Source organism: Physeter macrocephalus, chromosome 14, assembly GCF_002837175.3.
Source record: "Physeter macrocephalus isolate SW-GA chromosome 14, ASM283717v5, whole genome shotgun sequence".
Lineage (NCBI taxonomy): Eukaryota > Metazoa > Chordata > Mammalia > Artiodactyla > Physeteridae > Physeter > Physeter macrocephalus.
The window spans coordinates 5,948,265-5,971,094 of record NC_041227.1 but is presented as its reverse complement, the minus strand read 5'-3'; the positions used below and the strand labels follow the sequence as shown (position 1 = coordinate 5,971,094).

The 22,830-nt window shown below is 44.7% G+C and overlaps 1 protein-coding gene across 2 annotated transcripts in view; it reads left to right on the top strand.

The window, feature by feature from the left end:
• RTF2 (replication termination factor 2) overlaps positions 1-22,830 on the top strand; it is a 41,494-nt gene that overhangs the window by 6,466 nt on the left and 12,198 nt on the right. For both annotated transcript variants that reach the window (XM_007104815.3, XM_007104814.4), the window contains exons 4-5: positions 669-808; positions 4,877-4,955. In XM_007104815.3, coding sequence (XP_007104877.1) covers positions 669-808; positions 4,877-4,955 — 219 coding nt within the window. The remainder of the gene's footprint in view (positions 1-668; positions 809-4,876; positions 4,956-22,830) is intronic.

The following is a 22,830-nucleotide window of genomic DNA, read 5'->3' as shown; positions in this document are numbered from 1 at the left end:
CACAGATAACTCTGAGCAGAGAACTTGATGAACACACAAGCAGGAAGCCGACCCATGTGTGGGGGCATTCCTTTCAAGGTGCTCAGCTGCTCTCTGGAGTGTTGAAATCAAATGGTGTGGTTAAATATGAAGAAATGCTTCAAACGCTAAAGTGGGGCTGTTAAGTCACTCCTTGTAAAACTGAATTTTGAAAACTGGAACAGCTGGATCTTGGAGTATGACAGTAATCTCTGGCTAATATTCTGCCTTGGACTCATTAGACCATGGCCTCACAGATTTTACTGTCTATTTAGCTGTTATATAAACGTGGCTGGTCAGTAATATGAACAGCTTCAGTGAGACGTCATCAGCCAGGAAAGAAAGTGTTCCTTTATGAATGAAACTAATACAAAGCTTTCTTCTCTTAATGGGGTAAATTTTCATGTCTGAAGTTACTTTTCCTTATATAGCAAAATGCGTGTAAAATAGAAATTAATTATTTCCTAGACAGTGCATTTAAAAAATTTTGTTTTCTGTCACAACTTATGGTTTAGTTTTATATCCATGTTAATTGATGTTAAAGGAAAGTAGAAAAAGAGGTTTGGATGGAAGGGACTAGAATAATAATTAAGGCCAAAGATGATCCATTTGTCAAAGGAACTCTTAAAATATTCATTATTTTTTCACAGAATGTGACAGAACTGAGGCTTTCTGATAACCCCGCCTGGGAAGGAGATAAAGGAAACACTAAAGGTGACAAACACGATGACCTCCAGCGGGCACGTTTCATCTGCCCCGTTGTGGGCTTGGAGATGAATGGCCGACACAGGTCAGTAATGGACGTGGGCAGATGATGTGGAGTCTGGGTGAGTAATCCCAGTGCTGTTAGCATCTGTGCCGAAGCTTAATAATCACACGGATTTCTTTAAGGTGTCTTTTGGTTTGGGTGGTGCACGAGACCATGTCCATTCCCTACCAGCCACGTGTAACATGGCCCCTTTGTTGTCCGCAGCTTTCTGTTCTTGAGGTTAGGAGAACCTAAAGTAAAGAGGGAGTTTAAAAATTTGTCTTGTGACACTTAAGAGACTTGAGGTGAGTTCTTTGGTCTTCTCCTATGGGAAAGAAAGTAAAGGACAGATATTTGCCATCAAACAAATCCCATTTTCTTACAATTGCTAAAAACTCAGCAGTGGAAAACGGTCTTACAGAACGTGTGGTTGATCAGTCAGTGAAAGGCCCCGTTGATTATGATAACTTGCTTTGAATTTGTAGCTAACAGATCCTCTGGCTAGAGCACCAGAAATCTTAAGCTTGAGATTTATATTGCAAATGTAAGTAAGTAAGTATATTTCCCCCTTAAAAAAAATATGAATGTCGAGGGATTAGTAGGTGCCTTTTTATAGGATGTCTCACTTTGCCAAAGCTTTAAACTTTTTTCCCACCATTTAGAAATATCTTTAATAGCTGGTAGTCCAGACTGTCATCTGGAATCTTCCATCTAACATATTACATGTTGAAAGGAAATCATTTAGCCCTCTTTTTTTTTTTTGAGGTTCGCGGGCGTCTCACTGTTGTGGTCTCTCCCGTTGCGGAGCACAGGCTCCGGACGCGCAGGCTCAGCGGCCATGGCTCACGGGCCCAGCCGCTCCGCGGCATGTGGGATCTTCCCGGACGGGGGCACGAACCCGTGTCCCCTGCATCGGCAGGCGGACTCCCAACCACTGCGCCACCAGGGAAGCCCCCTAGGCCCCTCTTAAAGTTTACCATTTAGTGGTGACCCTGTGAGGCGATGGGTATGATAATGAGCTTGATTGTGAAGATCGTCTTACGATTTCTACATAGAGCAGATCATCAAGTTGTACGCCTTCAATATACACAATTCCTATTTGTCAGTTATACTCAAATAAAGCTGAAAAAAGCCTTTCATTTCATACCCAAATGAAAGGCTAAAGTTCACAAGAGGAATATTCTGGGGAATGAGATTCATGTACCTAACCTTGTCCTACGTGTGTGTGTGTGTGTGTGTGTGTGTGTGTGTGTGTGTGTGTACACATTATTTTGAGGTGAAAGTCATAACATTCACAATCTTTTTAAAGTGTATGTTTCAGTGGCGTTTAGTACATTCTCAGTGTTGTGCAACCATCACCTCCATCTAGTTCTGGAACATTTTCATCACCCCAAAGTAAAAACCCCCTACCCATTAAGCAGTCCCTCCCCATGCCCCCTCCCCCCAGCCCCTAGCAGCAAACAATCTGCTTTCTGTCTAGTGGGTTTACCTATTCTGAATATTTCATATAAATAGAATCACACAATATGTGACCTTTTGTATCTGGCTTCCCACTTCTTTTTAAGAAAACCATGGTTCACCCCCAAAAGAGGAACTTAGCAGAAACAGACTCAACTCTGGCATCTTGAGCAGGGGTTACCTGTAGCCTGTTGCTCCGATTGTGGCTTCCCCTAGTTTTTTCCCTTTCATTTTCTGGTTAATCTCTTCTCCTTTTTCTCTTCTCAGTTAATTGAGCTTTGCCTGTTTTGACTTTGCCCTCTTGCTGTTAATAGGACCTCCACACTAGAAAATTGATTTGGGGGTTAGTTTGTATATTTAATAACGTTTGTATAATAAAGATTTAAGTGTATAGAAAAATAGAAATAGGTTATTGGTATAATAAAAACATTTAGCCTTTGTTTAAAGAAAAACCAGTTCCTAAATCTCGAATACTTAGTAAGCATTCATAAAGCAGGGGTTTTTTTTTTTTAGTCCTAAACAACATTTAGTGAATATTAGTACAATGTTATTAATTTGGTTTTCATTAGAGCAGTCTGCATCTGCTATAATCCCTAGGATTAAAAGTTTCTATGGAGAAATTGGAGAAAGTTTCTATGGTGGCATTTTTTAGGGGAACATAAGAAGTAAATGTGAGGGACTTCCCTGGTGGTCCAGTGGCTGACTCCACGCTTCCATTGCAGGGGGCCCGGGTTTGATCCCTGGTCGGGGAACTAGATCCCACATGCTGCACTGAAGAGTTCGCACGCCACAGCGAAGATCCCACGTGCTGCAACTAAGACCCAGCACAGCCAAATAAAAAAATTAATAAATAAGTAAATTAAAAAGAAGTAAATTGTGAAAGTGCTTCTTGCACCTTTGCCCCATCCTAGCCTCCAGTGACAGCACCGTTAGCTGTTCGGTGTCTAACGCCCCCTACAGACCTCTGCAACACCAACACACAACACACTTCCCTGCACCTCTGCAAGAGAGATACAAATAGACAGGTATGCTTCCCACCGGCATGGAATCATATTACACATATTTTGTAACCTTATTTTTTTCTACTTCTCTGCCTAATTTAAACATTTGCTTGGCCATACGTACAGATTTCCTTATTCTTTTTTTTTTTTTAATTTATTTGGTTGCGTCGAGTCTTAGTTGCAGCACGTGGGCTCCTTAGTTGCGGCAGGCAGGGTCCTCAGTTGCGGCTCGCGGGCTCCCCAGCTGTGGCACGCGAACTCCTAGTTGCAGCATCATGTGGGATCCAATTCCCGGACCAGGGATCGAACCCGGGGCCCCTGCCTTGGGAGTATGGAGTCTTAACCACTGCGCCACCAGGGAAGTCCCACTGTATTCTTTTTAATAGCTGTGTAAGGGTTCATATTTATTTAACCAGTCCTCTGTTGATGGGCATTTAGGTGGCTTCCTCTTCTTCCTTGCTGTACTGCACAACTTCATAAATGCGTACTTGTGCATGTGCACACTTGTGGGCATGTTTCTGTAGGAGAAAGTCTGCAGAGAGATGCTTTACCTGATACTACTGCCAGTTGTCCTCCTGAAATGTTGTACCGTGTTGTACCCACCCACCAACAAAGGTGCCTGTTTCCTCAGACAGTTTCCAACTGGATACCTTCAGACTCTTTCATTATTGCCTGATAGGTCAAACACTGTATGTCCTTGTTTGAAATGCATTTCTGTAATTAACAGTAGGGGTTAAGCATCTCTTATGTCTTTGGGCCGTTTATATTTCTCTTGTCAACTGCATGTTCATGCCCTTTGCCCATTTTTCTATATTGTGTACTGTTGCTTTTAAAGACCGCTTTGAATATTCATAAACTCTGACCCTCAGATGTGTTTAAAATATTTTCTCCCTGAGTTCCTATTCTGTCTTTTGACTTTTTGTGGTGTTTTTTAAAAATACCTTTATTTATTTTTATTGATAGTCTTTTTTCCAAAGGATTATTGCAAGGGGGTAGGAGTGGAACTTTGGCCTATGTTTGTGGTTTTAATTTCAGCCCACAAGTTTCTCCTCTCTCTGAAAAGTAGAGCTTTTCCTAAGTGACTAAGAAAACGTTCCTAAGCTCAAATGGCGTAAATCAAAGGAGCAGTTACCCTTAAGACACATCTTGCTAGCAGATGCACAAAATAAATAGGGATAAAGCACAGATGGTCACAGACACAGTTCAAAGCTATGGCAGCTTGGCGCTGAGATGCTGAGTGTAGTTCCTCTAGAAGGAGCTTGCGGTGCGAGCTGCCTGTATAACAGCTCACTGCAAGACAAACGCTGAATGCCACTTTTTAGTTTTTGCCGTTTTTCGTAAAAGCAGAAATCCATTTTGGATTTCTTTCTGTTAGCGAGAATAGGTACTAATGTAGGTCTTTCGTAAAAATGAAGTGGCGTAAAGCAGACTTTGAGAAAGCGGTGAGTGTGTGTGTGTGTGTGTGTGTGTGTGTGTTTTAAGTACTTTATTTAGGACACACTGATTTTTTTTTTTAATGGAATCGAATATAACCATTTTTTCTTTGTGGTTCTTGGCCTTTGTGTAAACAGAACAAATGTTAATTGATAACGTGGGTAATAATTTTTAAATTGTTATTTAAGTCATTCTCCGTGTTGGATTATTTCTCCAGGTTTTGTTTCCTGCGGTGCTGTGGTTGCGTGTTTTCTGAACGAGCCTTGAAAGAGATAAAAACAGAAGTTTGTCACACGGTGAGTTGTTGACATACATCATTTGTTCCTTCCCAGTAGCTGAAGAAATCAAATGGTTTGGGGTCCCCCCTCCATGTGGCATTTCAGCATCTCTCAATTCTTTCTGAAACATGAATCTAATTAGTTGCTTCTCTGCTTAAAACCTTTCTACTCCCATCCTTGCTGGAAGTAGAGACTCAGACCGCCTCTTGTGACGTGTCCCTGCCCGCCTGTCCTCTCCTGTGCCTTTGTCCCCTCCACCGTGACCTGCCAGCGGGAGGGATCCTGCTCCCCGAACCTTAGTTCCAGAGCCGTTGCGTCCTGTGTGAACCTTGCTGCTCAGTCTCCTTCCCTGCTCCCCGGGCGCCTTAGTATCCCACTGATCTCATCACAGTGTAATTGCTAGGTAGGTGGTGCTTTCCCTACTGGACCATGAGGGTTTCTTCTTCTAACTCTTTTTTTTTTTTCTTTTTTTTTTTAAGACTTAATTTTTTTTTGAGCAGCTTTAGGTGCACGGCAAAATTAACAGGAAAATAAGGGGTTTCCCCTCTACCCTCTACCCTCACACGTGCCTCCCCCATTGTCAGCATCCCCCCCAGAGCGGTGTACTCATTCCAGTTAGTGAGCCTACGTTGACACCCCATCATCACCCACATCCCCTTTACGTTAGGGTTCACTCGTGGTGCTGTACATTCTGTGGGTTTGGACGAGCGCATAATGACGTGTATCCATCATCATAGCCTCACGTGGTGTATCTTCGCCGCCCTCATGATCCCCTGTGCTCCGCCTGTGAGTGTTTGAGAGCGAGGGCAAAGCTCGCCCATCTCTTCACCCCGCCGGCCTTGTTCTCCCCAGGGCAGGCCGCACGTCCTCAGCAGACGCCCACGGGAGCTGGCAGACCCATCACGTGAGAGCGCTCCCGCTCAGCTCCCGTGAGGGAGGTGCTGAGGACTTTGCCCTCACGGGGTTGCTGCTGCAGCCCAGGACCTCTGGGTCTGGGTGTTCCGCCGGTCCGTGCAGAGCCTGCCATTTACTGTAATGTCATGGATACCAACAACGCCTGGCTGCATTTTCACCCACATTGATTCTGCTTGGATTTCCTTAGGCCTCCGGTACTGTTTCCCCCTGTTGTGAATTATTCTTTGACCCAGTAGCTATCGTGGAGCAGCTGTCATGGGCAGCACCGTCCTAGGCATGTGGGGTGGCGTACCTTGTCGGCAAGATTGATCCAGTCCCTGCCTTCATGGGACCCACATTCCAGCTGGAGAGAGAGACACTCAGGTAACCGAGCAAGGCAGTACCGATTTTGACAGCTGCCAGGAAGGAAACGCAGAGGGTGAGGTGCCGGGGGGAGAGAGGCCTCCTCGGTGGTGGTCAGCAGAGGCGCCTCTGGAGGTTTGAGCTAAGACCTGAGGGTAAGCCGGGGCCAGTCAAGCAAGGTCTGAGCCGAAGCTCAGAAGTGACGGAGGACTTTGCTAGTTGAAGGAACAGAAAGCGCAGTGGAGGGTGGGGACAGGAGAGAAGTAGATGAGGTCGAGGGTCAGGCAGGGGCCACCTTCTGTAGGGCCCAGGTGGCTGCGCTGGGGCTTGTGGATTTTACCCTAAGAGCAGTGGGAAGCTGGGGGCAGCTTTCGGCCAGGCCGGATGTACTTTAGTTTCAGAATGACTTCTCTGTAAAGAAGTCAGACGTGGAGGAGGATGCGCTCAAATGTGATTCCATTTATTTGAGAGTCAAAGACAGACAAAAGGTGATTGGTAGTGAAGAAGTCAGGGAGGGGCGTGGAGTTGTTTCCAGTTTGGGGTGATTACGGATCAAGCCATCATAGAATTTGGAATCTGTCTCATTAAGCTTTTGCCAAAAAAAGAGAAATTCAAAGAATGCAGTCAGGAATTGATTCATGTCGTTTATTGTCCAGTATTTATTATGTCTCCTGCGTTCAAGACGATGTTACAGGTGTTCCCAGGGAGGATGGGATGTGAAGGAGTCAGTCCCTGTGTCCAAGGAGACTGCAGTCGTGCAGGAATCAGGTTACGTGAAAAATCATACTCTGCTTTGTTTTTTGAGGCCAGTTGCCAAGTGGATGTAAGGATGTTACTGGAGTTGAAGGGCCAGAGAACTTTCTGGCTGTGCTGGTGAGAAATGGCTTTATGGGAGGAGACATTTGTTCTAGGCCTTGAGGGCAGAGCGTGTTCTCATGGGTCAGGCTTTCCCAGAGAGTGGGACATGGCTGCTGGCGTAGGCGAGCTGGTGTGAGGGGTCCACAGACAGGACCCCAGACGTCCCTGTGAGACATTGCACAGCAGGACGGTAGCTCCCATGCTGGCGTACCTTCTGCCCGTGTGCCTGCCTGCCTTGCGGAGAAAGTCTCCATTTGGTCCTCAGAAGGTTTTAATGCGTCTCACTGAGCTCCCAAGAGAGAGCGGACCTTACGCTCAGAGCTTTGGCAGGCAGGGCCTTGAGAGATTTGTTTGTGTTCTCTGCATTTTTATGCTTTCTTTCCATTTATGGCAAGGGGTACTGTTTTTATACATATGGTATGAATATAAAGTCAACATTTAAAGTAAATTTAAGTAAAACAGTGGGTAGATTTAAGGAAAAATATTAAGATACTGACGGTACCTTAGGCAGGGGAACGCCTGAAGTTTGAGAGACGCCCTTGTCGGTGATGCTGGGTGTGCTGTGAGCAAAGGGAGTGCGTGGGAGAGGAGAGCAGCCACCCCCCCACACTCGGGGGGAAGTGCCGGGGCAGCCTGTGAAGATGGGGCCTCAAGGTGTAGTCCCGCCCCAGCCGCTCAGGAGCAGGGAGAGGCCAGAGATGTGAGTCAGGCTGGTGGTGGAAACTCTGAGTGCCAGGCAGAGGAGCAGCTCGGGGCCGTGCAGCAGGCGGCCCTTGACGCCTTTGCAGCGGCAGACGGCCTTGGGGGCAGCGGTGTGTAGGTCCGTGTGGTATGGGCAGAGGGGAAAGACTAAACAAGAGCGAGAATCTGACAGCAGGTGAGGAAAGGAGCCTGAGAGAAGTTTCGTGATGGAGAGGGGGCTCAGCTGGCCCGGGCTTCCTGCGAGCAGGAAAGGAACCGTGCTCGCATTTGTTCTGTGTCCAGGTGTGTGTGTGTTTTCACAGATGGCGCGTGAGGCGCTGTCTGAGTGTTAGACACATTCGCAGGTACGTTCAGGAAGTTTACTTGAAAGAATATAAATATGAGAAGGTGGGAAATGAAGCTGAAATTTATTAAAGCAGCCAGATGTCCTGAATCAGTGGTTCCCAACCCAGGCTGCACTGCAGAATCACCATAGTGGTTTGCTAAGCTCCACTCCCCACCTCAGACCCCCCGTGAGAATCTTCAGGGTTAGCGTGGAGCCCTCACGGAGTTCCACTTTTATATGAGCTCCCAGAATAATTCTAAGGGGCAGGCAGGTTTGGGGGACTCAGGGATCGAAAGCAGCCAGGCTTCTTTCCCCGACCCACAGGGATAACTTTCTTAGGTTGGTATGCAGTTGTCCTCTTCATTGGCTGACCTCAGACATCCATAACCATCTGGACAGACTTGCAGCAGAATAGGAGTGTCTGCTCACAGCTCTGCAGAGAAGTTGATTTTATTTCATGGAAATGCAACATTTCAAGGGAACTCTGAAATCATTTTGTTGGTGTCTGGGAACAAAGTGCTAGTAAACTTCTGAAAGTCTACGCAGAGCGCTTCAAGGGAAAGGAAGGAAGTAGGAGGAAAGGGGAAGCAACCGCATCAGGTTTGCACAAGAAGCCAAGACCAGATGAGGACCGGACACCGGCTCCTCCAACCTCCTAATGGGGGCTGCCAGGGCTGTTGAGACCACCTGCAGTTAAGACAGGACCCTGGCTGGAATCCAGGAACACCTCAGGGACAAAATTCTCTTAAAAATAAATCTGTTGTCAGAAGAGTAATATTTTACTCTTCTCACTTGTATAATCTCCTTAAAACTTGCCTTTGCATACGAAGCTAGATTGAATACTCTGTGTATTAGTTTGCTAGGGCTGCCATAACAAGGTGCCACAAACTGGGTGACTTAAAAGAAATTTATTTTCTTCCAGTTCTGGAGGCTAGAAGTCTGCAGTCACGATGTTGGCTGCGTTGGTTCTTCCTGAGGGCGGTGAGGGGAGGATCTGTTCCAGACCTGTCTCCCTGAGTTGTCGATGGCCGCTTCTCCCTGTGTCTGTCCATATGGTCTTCCCTCTGTGGAGTTTGTCCCTGTGTCCAAATTTCCCCTTTTTATAAGGACACCAGTTGGGTTGGATTAGGGCCCACGCTGGTGACTGCACCTTAACTAATTGCATCTGCAGAAGATGACATTCTAACATACCGGGGATCAGGACCTCAGCATTTGCCGGGGAGGGGAGCACAACTCCACTGATAACACCATATGCAACTTAGAAAGGCAGAGCGCGGGACAGTCAGTCCGTGGCACACTTGAGCGGGAGTCATTCATCCGGGCACTCACAGGACCGACATTGAGAGCCTGGTATGTATCAGATTTGGTTCACACACCAGCACTGGCTGGCTTGGGAGTATAAATCACTTCACCTCTCTCGGCTTCAGATTCTCGTATGTAAAACAAAGGAATTGTAGTAAATTCTTGGACGCTTTCCTTTTAGACCCAACTGCCAAACAATGACATTTTTAAATGAAGAAAAAATCAAATGACAAATTGGTGTACTGTCATTAGGAATCAAGCTCGTACTTCTAATTTCAAGTCTCTAAAGTTTAGTAATACTAAGTATATCAGTCAAGGTTGGCTACGTCCTGTAACAAACAGCCCCCCAATTCCAGTGGCTAATACGGTGAGAGCTCCTGGTTAGGCAGCTTTCTTTGAAGGGAAACTCAAGGACTCAGGCTTCTTCTGTCCTGTAGGTCTGACCTACTCCGGTGTTTAGAGTATTCTCTGTTCAGTTGGCTGATGGGGACAGAGAAGGAAGCCTCTAGCTTAGGAGGCTTTTATGGGCCAGGCCTACTTAATGCTTCTGTTCACATTCCACTGGCCAGAACTCAGTCACGTGAGCACAGCTACAGGCAGGAGCCTGGGGATTATAGTCTAGCTGGACACCCAGGAAGAAGAGGTGAACAGGAGCCACTTCTGCCAAACGAGCAAAAGGAAGAGTGATGGTGCGGTTTCAGGAGCTATAGTGCATCGTGAAAATGTGAATGATGGAAGATAAGGCCACAGCGTCAAAGTCTAAAGCAAGTATTTTCATGTTTTAGGTAGTGTCTGAAATTTAGAGGAACGAACATCGTAAGAACAGTGTCAGGGACTTCCCTGGCGGTCCAGTGGTTAAGACGCCGCGCTTCCTCTGCAGGGGACACGGGTTCAATCGCTGGTCAGGGAACTAAGATCCTGCGTGCTGCGCGGCACGTCCAAAGGAAAAAAAAAAAAGGAAGACACCTTTCCTTGGAAACAGAAAGGAATAAACCAGTAAACAAACACGATAGAATGTGATATTTAAAAAAAAAAAAAAAAAAAAATGAAGTGTCAGAAGCCTCCGTGATACAGAGGGTGTGCACGTTCTCTGCTTTTCCCTGTGTAGTTCCGTCGACGTTAGCGACTCCAGGGTTTGAAGTAGCTCTGGTTCTGTGTCTAAAACACGTGGTGTGCACACTTGATTTCAGTAAACAGAGTCCAAAGAGATGTAGTTGCTGGGTTTCTGTGTTTTCACTGTCAGCAAAGCACTCGCCGAAAAATTAGTTGTCTTCCCCGCTGCGTTCTTCCCTTCTTGTAATAAGAAGAAACACACTGGAGTAATCACAGGTTGCAAAATAAATGATGTGCTTGATAGTCAAAACATGGTCCGTGGTCCTGCGAATATTGACATCGCCTGGGATGTTTTTTAATTTTTGTTTTTTAAGAAATGCCGACTCCCAGGCCCCTCCCCAGACCTGCAGAATCAGAAACCGCATTTTATAATCTGATAATAATCAGGTGTTCTGATTTGATAGTAATGTGAATTTTTTTGACCTTTTGTGTGGATTTTTTTCACTGCTCTTAGCTGAGAAAGGGTAGTGATTGGTTTTCAACTGGAATGGTCTGGACGTGTTAGAGATGGTGAATAAAAGGAAATACTTCTTAAAAAAAAAAAAAAAAAAAAAAAAACCGCATTTTAACAAGAGCCCCAGGGCATTTGTATGCACAGTAAAGCTTGAGAAGCTGATCTGGGTGTTAGAGGTGTGGGCAGCAGTATTTTACTTGCTAGCCTTCTGGCTTCATTTATTTAGGCTTTGTGACAGGTGAGTGCGGTGTGGGGATGTTTTAAAGTCAGAAGTGAAACAGAAATTTACACTCTTATACCTTTTGTTTGTTTGTTTGTTTTGAGTACTTGTCATGGAGGGGGTGGAGTGGAACGGTGAGAAAATAAGTTAAGGGAGGGAGTCTCTTCAAAAGCCGTTGACAAGTTCTGCTGCTCGGGCCCAGCCTCCTTCACGTTTTTCCTCTCTACTGTCTTTATGAATGTTAAGCCTCAAGAAATCATATACAGCACAGGCAGCCGTAAACTTCCACATGAAAGAAAAATACAACAGAAAAATTGAACAGTAGACCCTGCATGTTAGCAAGAAGGTTCTGTTCCCTGGAAAGTTAGAGAAAATCATCTCAAGATCCCTGTAAACCTCAAGACTGCCTTTAAGTTACAGTCTGTAGCAATGTATTTCAGACATGTTTTACATGTGATTTAATTTTGTTCTTTTACTTTATGAATGAGTACAGTCAGAGGCTGAGTCAGGGTAGAGAGAGCAGCAGCTTCTTGCTGGTTCTGATGCCCACGGAGGCTGCTGCTTTACCTTGGCCTCCCTGGCCTGTCCCCTGACGCTCCACTGAAACCCAGCGTGTGCTTCCCTGAATCTCATGCTGCTTCATTCTACCGTGCCTTTAAGTTATTTTATTATTTTTATTTTTTCTCACTGTTACTGAAAGGATTCACTGAGGTGACTTCTTCCATTATAATGTTTGAGCCCTCTGATGGCAGGTATGTGTTTGAATTTGGGTTCTATGAGTTGATGTTGAAATGAGATGAAGGAAGCCTTATCTTTTCAGTAACTTGAAAAGATTTAAGCTTCTCTTTTATTTTATTTAATTTTAAAAATGTAATGGGGTGTGCACGTACTTGCAAATGAGTTGTGATGAAACGTAAGGGACATGATCGTGGTGAACCTGAGCTTTCGGAACAGCCAGTCGGAACACGGCCGTGAGCTGTGTGTCTGCCTGTGAGCGGGGCGGCTGCACCGAGCTGTCTGGGGCTCTCATGCCCTTCTCTGACGGCCTTAACCCTCTACTGTGTGTTCTCCCTGGGATTACGTATCTTTGGGGAAGAAATGTTTGTTTAAACAGAGACTTTAATATGCTGTGGTTAGCTCGGGTTTGATTTGTGGGCTGTGCTTTCAGAACCTCTTTTCCTTCTATGTAGTTTTCGTGCTTTTCGAGGGCTATTTTCATTGAGTGGATTTCATTTCATTTCTCTGTTTGGGAAGCGTCAGTTCACTGAGGGGTTATACTTCGCCCTTGAATTATACATTTATTCCTTTAGTGTCCTCTTCTGTGGTTCCTGCTTTTCCTTTATTTTAGTTGTTTTAAGTTGTGCTATTTAATAGTTGTATATTTCCAGCCTCGTATGATGCCGCGAGCTCTTTTTTAGAAAGAGAGTATATTAACAGTCCTCGACAAAACAACAAAGATTCGTGGACTTTTGGCAGACCTGAATCTGTGCGTAGAGAGAATTACGACCATTCATGCCTTTGACCTGTGCTGTTCTGTATGGTAATCATCAGCCACATGTGACTATTTAGATTTCAGTTAATTAACATTTTAACAGTTAAGGTTCACTTAATCAGCCACTGCAGCCACGTTTCAGATGCCCAGCTCTCCCCGTGGTTGTGTCTGGTATGAGACTGTGCAGACCTAGACCACTGCATCATGACAGCTGCACGGCTGCAGGGACCTAGGGCGGCCTTTGTAGGAAGTTGTGTTTCAACTCCAGAATTTTATTTTACCCAAAGGAAATAGCCTCCTCCCTGTTTTTCTAGGATTTCCAGAGCAAAGTTACATTGTTCCCCGCCAGAGATAAGCGTATTTTCTCCCATTTTCTGTGGGAGTTTGTTCTTTTTTAGAATCTCATCCACAGTAGTATATCTTTAAGACAAGAGATGTTCTTATCCTAACCTGAGCCTGGATCTAAGTGTTTGGGGGACTTTGATTTTCAGCAGCTGTTAAGGGAGGCAGTTGAGCCTCCAGGTCACTTACCCAGTCACCAGTGGGACTTTGAGTTATTTTTTCTCTGTGATTTCTTTCTCAAAGCCGTAAAAGTGGCCTGTAATCAATAGCAGAGTCTTGTTGGCAGCACGTTTCTAAACTCATTTCAGGACTAACTTGTGTCAAGGAATTATTTTCCCATTCTTTTTGGTTGAATGTTCTCTGATTTCAAGTCAGGGAAACAGAATTATACCAGTAAGAAAGCAAACATTCTCTATAACTTCCAGCTCAGCGGTTCAATTTCGTATTAAAGTGACTCTCCCGTTGGAAGTGCCAGTGTGGTTCCATAGGGACCTCCGCCTGCCCTAGAACTTTAAGTCTGTGCCACCGCTCCAAGCATGAGACCGCAAGAGGCTCGTCGAGTCAAATTGGTTGGCAAACAAAGAAGGTGATTGAGTGATCCAGGGCAAGTCTCCTGGTCCATACACACAGGCGTCCTGGACATAGCGGCCTGCAGAGGGAACACAGAAACTTGGCTGCCTTTGCTTCCTCGTCAGTTTACATCCACGTGGAAAAGTGACGCACTTCTAAGGTCATCTGTAAGGCCTCTCTGCTTCATGCCAGTTCAGAGTAAACGGGGTTTCCATGATCACTTTGACAAGGGCTTTTATGTTGAATTTTGAATTCATGATGGAAGGGAAGCTTTCATTCGTTTGGTTAGTGATTTCTGAAATGTTTAATGGCTACTTTAGGTGAATAGAATTTTAGCTAGTCATCAGCACGAGGGAGAAGTAACAGCCATCATTTGCCAGATAACACCTAAATTCTGGTAGCTGCTGTTTTAAGTTCCATGAACTTTGCAACTATTTTCCTTGGTTGTGGGTAGTTCATAAGAGTTGTGTTGGTTTTAGTAAGTCGTTGCTTCAACCTTCTATTGGTTTTGCAGAGTGAGTTTGATATAAATAGAAGGAATCAAAATTGGAATTCTAGTTTGAATCCAGTACTGGTTGGACTCCTTCGAGGGGAGCTCAGTAGCACGTTTTACGTGTCTGACACTGTGCTTGACTCTTCCTACTCTGTTTTAATCCTCCCACCCGCAGTGGGAGGTGGTTTCTGTCTTCACCTTCAGGTTGCAGGGGCAGGAGTGCTCAGTTTGCTTGTAAGGGAAATTTCTGTTCATCTTGGAGACCTTGCTCTTTTCTCTGCTCAGTGCTGCCATGCTCTCTCCCCCCTGCTGATACTGTACTCCTACTTCCAGAAACCTATCTTAAGGAAATATTATTTTAAAGGGTTGGAACTGCATGCGTAGAAATGTCCAGTGTTGTTTGTGAGACTGACAAAAATCAAAAGGGATCTTCTCCCTGCTAAGCGTGCGTTCGCGTGGTGAAGGGCCTAGAACCGGCCCACGGTGAGCACTGTATACGTGAAAGCTGTTATCATGATCAGAATCTTTCTAACTGACAGACTCTTGGTGCAGTGTCACAGAATCTCAGCAGTATTACATTGAACCAGTTGAAGGTGTAAATATGAAGACAGTATGAAAAGCTTAGGACATAGTGAAAGAGGAAGTAACCGCATACTCTATAGTTTATGTACGTATGAACTGGAAGGGAACACGGATAAATGGAACTTTGTCAGAATTGGGTTACTGCTGTTTTGGTGATTAAAAATAAACAAACTCTTTGTTGCTGATAGCAGTGCGATGGCTCTGCTCTGTGGGCAGAGCTGGGCCACATGCTCCGCCAGTGGCGTGGCATCAGGCAGCCGCAGCCGGTTTGAGACCCAGCTCTGCCACTGCCTGTGCCACGTCCTGTGACTCTGGGCGTGACCTCACTTCTCTGCGTCTGGGGTTCCTCGTCTGTAAAGTGTGCGTGATGATAGTTTCTACCTGCAGATCGCTGCGAGCTTCGACGGCAGGCCCAGAGCCGGGTTCCGGAAGGGTTTACCACAGACCCTACAACAGTGCTTGGCCTAAGTCGGGACTGACTGAACGCTGGCCGGGGTTGGCCCTGTACTGCTTTGCTAGTAGGACCATTTGCACAGTGAAGTAAATGATGGCAAGAACTTTCTGAAGTGTTTACTTGTAGGGAATGATGATTCTTGTTAAGACTCGCAGTGACTAGGTTTTTTTGCGAACATTATTAAAATACTCAGTTTCGCTACTCTTAAGAATTTGGAATCATTACTTTATCATTGACAGCCACAACCCTTCATGACATCTTGTATACCATTGGTGAATCACTTTTTCAGGAAGAATCTGAGCCTCTCCTTTTCTGAGCATTTATCCACCAGTCCTGTCAACCCCTGTGTAATGACAGTGAGCCACTTACTGTCTGAAGAAAGGCCAAGGTTGTTTGTTAGCCTGTCGTTTAACTGTCACCTTCTTTCTATGTGACCATCCCCCTAGCCGAATCAGATCTACCTTTTAAAAAATACTAGAAAGTTATTCCAGTCCTTCTGACCTGGTACTTGTCAGGAGGATGGCTGTGCACATGGCAGCGGGAATTGTTTGTCTTTGAACTGTCCTGGTATTAGATTTTCCATTTTTTGTTTGTCCACAACCTGTTTCTTTTAGGTCAGTCTTTAAATCAGCTTGGAACCTGGGCGAACCTAGTTTATTTTGCATTATCTTATATACTGTATTCAGACCCGAGGACTGTACCCAGATGCCTTGGGAAAATAGGTTATGTATCTATGCAGTAGCTCCCGTGGTGGTTAGGGAGCTGCTTGTAGACAGACAGCACAGGGCCCAGGTATCCCTGGAGAGCACGTGCTCTGCCGGAGCCGCCTTCACACACGGCTTTGCTCCAGTCTTCCCGTGTTCTCTGTCCACCACCAGCTGTGGCCCCAGAGACGTCAGGCACGCTCTGTTTTCCTTCCCCGGAGGACACCAGAGAACTTGCCATCTTTCTGCTGGACTCGTCCGTATCATGCTGTGAATTGTGTGTCATCCGTCGTTTCCTCCCTGAGACTGTCCGCTCACCCTGGGGGTTCGGGGGTGCGGAGCGCCAGCCCCAGGGAGGAGGCACGGATAACTTCCTGGGAGCCATGTTCTAGCTCTTCGACTCTGGAGGTGTTCTCCCCGAACCGACGCGCCTGAGAGCTGCTCTGCGGCCAGCTGGTTCTCTTCCAGACTCTTCGCAGAACAGAGACGTCTCTCCTCCACCCCAGATCTGGCTTTTGTGCACTGCGCTGGTCACTAAGACCTCTGGCACACAAGACAGAGGGGCAAAAGAATTCACAGTCCCTCAGGGAGACTCTCCTGAGGACAAAGCAAGGAGACTTTTTTCAGCAAGAGCTGCGTAAGAAGTATGGTAACATATACCTGTGTTATTCAGGCGTCTGTTCTAGTAGAGAGACCCAGGGAGGCAGAGAGCTCATTTTAAATAAATGTTAGGGTTTGAATTCTAGGAGCAGGTGGGAAAAGCCAGATAGCTCATGTGTTTTTTTGTGTTTTTTTTGTTTTTGCGTCACGCGGGCCTCTCACTGCTGTGGCCTCTCCCGCTGCGGAGCACAGGCTGCGGACGCGCAGGCTCAGCGGCCATGGCTCATGGGCCCAGCCGCCCCGCGGCACGTGGGATCTTCCCGGACCGGGGCACGAACCCGTGTCCCCTGCATCGGCAGGCGGACTCTCAACCACTGCGCCACCAGGGAAGCCCAGCTCGTGTGTTTTTATCTTAAAACTTTAAAAGTTGCAGCCCTGTTGTGTGTTCACTTTGTGAAAATTTATCGACTCAGATACTTAGAATTTGTCTACTTCTCTGTCTGGATATTATAATTAAAAGGAAAGTTTTTTAAAAATTGACACCATGCTAGTTGGATCATCACTAGTTCTTCCATATTGCAGTAAACATGACCGTCAGTCTTCTCCCACTGTTTTCGAGGTAGCAGTTGTACAGGTTTTATAAAATTTGAAGGCGTTTTGTGGCTTGGGTTTTGTTTTTGTTTTGTTTTGGCCACGCTGCGCGGCTTGCAGGATCTCAGTTCCCAGACCAGGTATTGAACCCTGGGCCCCGGCAGTGAAAGCCCAGAATCCTAACCACTAGACCACCAGGGAACCCCCTTGGGTTTTGTTTTTACCTTTGCAGCCATCATGAACAGTTCCCTCCTTGTTTTTCCATTTAATGGCTCGAACGTTTCCTTCCCAGCCAGTGTTTGGGGTGGAACCTGGAGCATCTAAGGGAAAAGACATGCAGGCACACAGTGAGCAGATGAAGGGAAAGCCCAGCCTCATTCAGAATGCATGTTCTCATCTGATGAAAGGCTAACGCTTCTGGGGGCGGGGTGTGTGCTGCACCTGTGGTAGTATCAGGGTGGAGCGAGGTCCCGTATTCCGTCTTTGTGCTTAGATTTCACTTTTCATCCCTTCTTCCATCCCTAGTAACTACCTAGTATTGACAGCATGTTATGTTGGGTTTCTTTGGATCGCGTTTTCTCCGCAACAGCTCTCTGGGGGTGATTTGAAAGGATTTTCAGTGGATATGAGAGGTTTTAAAAAGCTCCTAACCCATTTCTGCTGGATTTCATTGTTTGCACTGTCGCCTGGACTGACTGATTCACTTAGCTGTTCAAGCTTGAAGCCACATTCGCAATAAGAGCCAATCAGCTTTTTTTTTTTTTTTTTTTTCTTTGTGGTATGCAGGCCTCCCCCTGCTGTGGCCTCTCCCGTTGCGGAGCACAGGCTCCGGACGCGCAGGCCCAGCGGCCACGGCTCACGGGCCCAGCCGCTCCGCGGCATGCGGGATCCTCCCGGACCGGGGCGCGAACCCGGTTCCCCTGCATCGGCAGGCGGACGCGCAACCACTGCGCCACCAGGGAAGCCCCGAGCCAATCAGCTTTATAGAAAAGAGCAAATAAGCCCATTTAAAGGAGGGCATCAGATTTCCCTCTACCTCTAAGAAAACCTATCTGAAGTATCATATTAGCCACAAACAAAATTACTAGTTTTAATATTTTCCATTCTTAACGAGCCCCTAGCACGATACCTGGCACTAGTAGGTATCCAGCAGTATCTAACAAGTGAAGGAAGAAAGGAAGAACTTTCCAAAGATCTGTTCTCAGAATTTTCAAAAGGCTCTATTTGAGGAGAGGCGCAATGCTGGTACTTCCTTCTGGAGAGGGGGCAGAAGCAGCCAGCCTGACTTGGGAACATGGCGCTCTCCCAGCAAACCTCAGGTCCCTAACAGCAAAGACCCTCCTGGGCTACCCAAGTGGAAGGTCTTACAGAGTGTAGAGCTGTTTACCAAGCCAAAGAGCCGAAATAGAAAGAATCTTCAGTTAAGGATACACTTCTGTTGTTGCCTCTGGCCTGAAAAGACACTGTTTTGCTGGATTGTTCTTACCTTTCAGTCGGTTCAGAATTACCCAGTAATGTCGCTCTGGGCCGTGGATGTCTTCACACCACCGAAGCATGTCTTTTGCGCGGGTGTCTGTTAGTACAAACTCTACAAACTTCCTTGTTAGTACATAGTAAGCACTTCCAAAATAAATTGTAAAGTTATGGGGTGGTTCATCTTTGAATCTTTCATTTGGAGATACATAGATATCTTCTTCAGGGGTGAATTCAGGATGGCTTTGACTTGTCTTGGATTTAATGTTTGGTGGCTGGATTACTCCAGGAGTGATATTTTTATCATTCCATTTGCTTCTGATGTAGTGTATGATTTCTCCGTTAGTTTTGATTGGAAAATCCTGTCCACAAAGATTAATGACATAGTTCCATTGAAATTTGGAATGGACTAGATCTTTCATACAATTAATATCTGCCCGTAGTCTCCTAAAGCCAGTGTAAGCCATTTTCTCTCTCATTGATGATATAAAAATACTTTCAAAACAATTAACCAGGGATTGCACAGCAGTCTTACACTTCTTGGGGGCCTTTTCATCAACATGAATACAGTAAACATTTTGAGGCACATAAATAGCTCTGAGAAGCTGCACAAACATAGCCAGCTCCTTATGAATAGTTATAATATATGCCAAAGGGAAGGTGCCCTCTTCTGCAGACAGGGGTCTGGTTATGAAATGCAACTCCTGGGATATCCTGGAGCAATTTCCTGGTCTGTGTAAATGAGCAAGTATTTCAGATCCATGAGGGTTTTTACAGAATTTTGCAATTTGGGGAGCCACCTCTTTCCCTTCAAACAAAGCCGAACACAGTTCATCTGGATAAAAGCCACATTCCACTACTGCTGGGTAGGTGGGTTCCTCCTCTGGTTCCTCAGGAGTTGGATTCCTTACATAGAGAACAATGAAGATGCAAATGGCTACGCACACGAGAAGACCTGGCTTTGTGGCTCGCGGCTGGCTCTTGTTTTGAGCTCCAGTCGCCTTCTGATTACCATTGTTTGAGATGTTTTCCTCTAAGCTTCCTAAAAGAACAACAGGCAGAATTTAGGGTGTTGTTAACTCTAGTCCCCCCCGCCGTCCCTGCTAACTCTATTGGCGTACACGTATTTAAAGTGTATAATTTGATCAGTTTTTATATATGTGTATACTCATGAAACCGTCACCACAGCCATGATAACAGTCATTTCTTTTACCCCTATAAGTTTTCTTGGGCCCCTTTTACTCCGTCCTCCTTCCACCACTGTCTCTGGGCAATCGCTCGTGTGCTCTCGTCACTGTAGACTAGTTGGCATAGTCGACAGGTTTATATAAACAAGGTTATACGTGTGTACTTTGTTGCCTGGACTTGTTGTCACTTAGCATATAATGATTTTAAGATTTCATCCACATCACTGCATTTATCACCATTTTTCCCTCTTTATTGCTGAGCGCTGTTCCATCAAATGGACGAGCCGTAATCTGTTTATCGCTTCATCTGTTGAAGGGCACTGAAGTTGCTTCTAGTTTTAGGGTATTACAAGATGCTGTAAGCATCTGTGCACAAGCCTTTGTGCAGACCTATGTTTTTGTGTCTCGGGGGTAAATACCTAAGAGTGAAATGGCTGGCTCGCATACAGGTGTATGTTTAACTTCTTAAGAAATTGCCGGGTTGTTTTCCACAGTGGGTGTGCCATTCTACATTCCCACCAGCGGGGGATGAGGGCTCCGTTACTGTACATCCTCACCAACACTGGGCGCGGTCAATTTAAACAACTTTAACCAGTCTAATAGGTGCGTAGTGGTAATTCATTGTGGTTTAACTTTGCATTTCCCTGATGACTAATGATGTTGACTGTATTTTCACGTGTTATTGCCCTTATCTTGGCAGATAAAAATCTCAGATATTTATTTTGGACATAGATACTGTCCTGTTCTGCATTATTCAGAATTTATCTTATGCCATTATTCTGTATCGTGTTATGAGAATATATCTTTCCAATAAAGAAAACAACAAACCAAGAGAAATTTTGTGATCACATAATTCAACTTGTTGAAATGAGTTCATGAATTGTTTTTAGAGAAGGCTTCAGTGATTAAAAACAAGATATCTTTATCTAATAAAATTATTTGATAATAATTTAGTTTCCTCTCTTGAACTCTACAGAGATGCATGAATAAGTATTTTAATTAATTAATTATTATTGGCATGCAGAGACCATCCTTTGGAATTTAGGGAAGAAAATTGATCAGGTAAAATGTCTACATTGTTAGTAGTTTTTTCCCTTGTTTATGAATTTTGTCACTAGGTTTTTGTAAAAAGTCATATCATTGCTTGTTCCTACTTCCTGTTTTTTTAAAAATATTTATTTGTTTTATTTTTGGCTGCGTCGCGTCTTAGGTGTGTGGCAAGAGGGCTCCAGAGTGCGTGGGCTCTGTAGTTGTGGTGTGTGGACTCTCTGTTGTAGCCCGTGTGCTCAGTAGTTGCAGCGTGCGGGCTTAGTTGCCCCATAGGGTGTGGGATCTTAGTTACCCGACCAGGGATCGAACCTGCGTCCCCTGCACTGGAAGGCGGATTCTTAACCCCTGGACCACCAGGGAAGTCCCCCTACTTCCTGTTTTTAAAAACCCATTTACTTTGGACCAGTGTTTATCTCAGATTTAGCATTAGTCCCTTACCTTTCCACATCATTATTGCAAATGCCATTTGGATAAAGCATTAACAAGGCAGCATTTTGAGTTATCCTGTGTTCTTAAACTGTGAGCCCATAAAAACTGTAAATGTGGATTGTGGATTTTAAAAATTATTTATTTTCATTGTATAGTTTCTTTTTACCCATCATGCTTCAAAAATAAAAAGCAACCACTGCCCAAATATGTCAGGTTACGTTTTACTCTGGTTCGGTAAATGTTGATTGCCTCAAGCATAAAACGTTATGGCAAAATTTTAAAGATATTTTTATAACTTACATAATACCTTTTATAAGCACAGAGTCATCATTATAATTAACACATTTCATATCTGGTCTCTAAAATAGACACAACATGTATCATAAAAACAGAAATTCAGTTGGACAGAAGTACCTTCTTGAAATGAAAATAAAGCTTTTAACCGCTTCTCTGTTAAGAATTTTGGTGAAAGGCAAACCACGTACCATAGTTTGTTACATTTTCTCCTGCGTTTAGCTTTTGCATGGGAAGGGGGTTTTGGGGGGTATTTTGGTTTGTTTGTTGTCTTGGTTGTTGTTTTTAAGCTTATGGTCAAAGTGTAAAACATGCTGGTCTCATCACAGAAATGTTGGCCCCACTTCACTGACAGACTGTACCCCATGCAGAGCCCAGGGGATTGGGTATTTTCAGTGTTTTGTGATAATTAAGCGAAGACACGTCCCATGTGTAGTCCGTTGTCCTTCAGGGCAATACGTTGGCTAAATGCTTTCCCTCCGTTATTGACAGAGAGACGGGCACAGGAGCTTGGTCACGGTTAACCTGCCGCCTTTCTGCCTCGTGTTCTCTTAGTGCAGTGCTCACGGTTGCCCAGTTACATCTTCATTTGGCTCAGGTTCACTTTGAAATTTAGAAATCGGTGTGGCTAGAATGCCATGTTGTGGGAAGGGTCACCAGCTTTATTTTCATTGTTTCAGTACAAGCTTTTCCAGGTAGTCAGGACAGCCTTGTAATGAAGCCTTTGGAGACCCCACTGCTGCTGAATTTACATAGTTCTTGCTGTGGCTTTAACCTACATCTGGTGGATAACGTGAAACTTGCCGCAGGAATCCCCCCTTCGGGGCGGCAGTTTTTCCTGTTTAAATCGTGATGAGCGTCATTTTCAGCTTTGCACACATTTCGGTTCTTGGTGATTTGTTGTTGTTTTGTTTCTATAATGTGAAATCAACTTTTGTAGTCATAATGAAACTGCAATTGTTAAACATGTGCCTTTTTATCACTAAATTAATTTCCAAGAAATATAAGTGATATATTTTCCAAGTGAGAGGAACATGCAGCCCATAAAAAAAAAGTGCAGTCTTACTGATTATTGAGCAATTTTTTTTCCTCCACAAAAAGTTTAAATATTTATTTATTTTAAAGACTTTAGAAAGAGTGGCAGTTATCGTTATATATCATGGAGCAGATACAAAAGTTCTTTGTTCAGACCAGACCCATTATTTTACCATTCCAGTGTTCTGTTTCCTCATGGACTACTGAAATCACAAATGATTTCTAAAATTATTATTTTGTGTGTGTGAGAGAACATTTTAAGGCTTTTTTCATATAGTGTCATTCCTTAAATTATCTTTCCTGGGCCTTATATATATATATATATATATATATATATATATATATATATATATATATTTTTTTTTT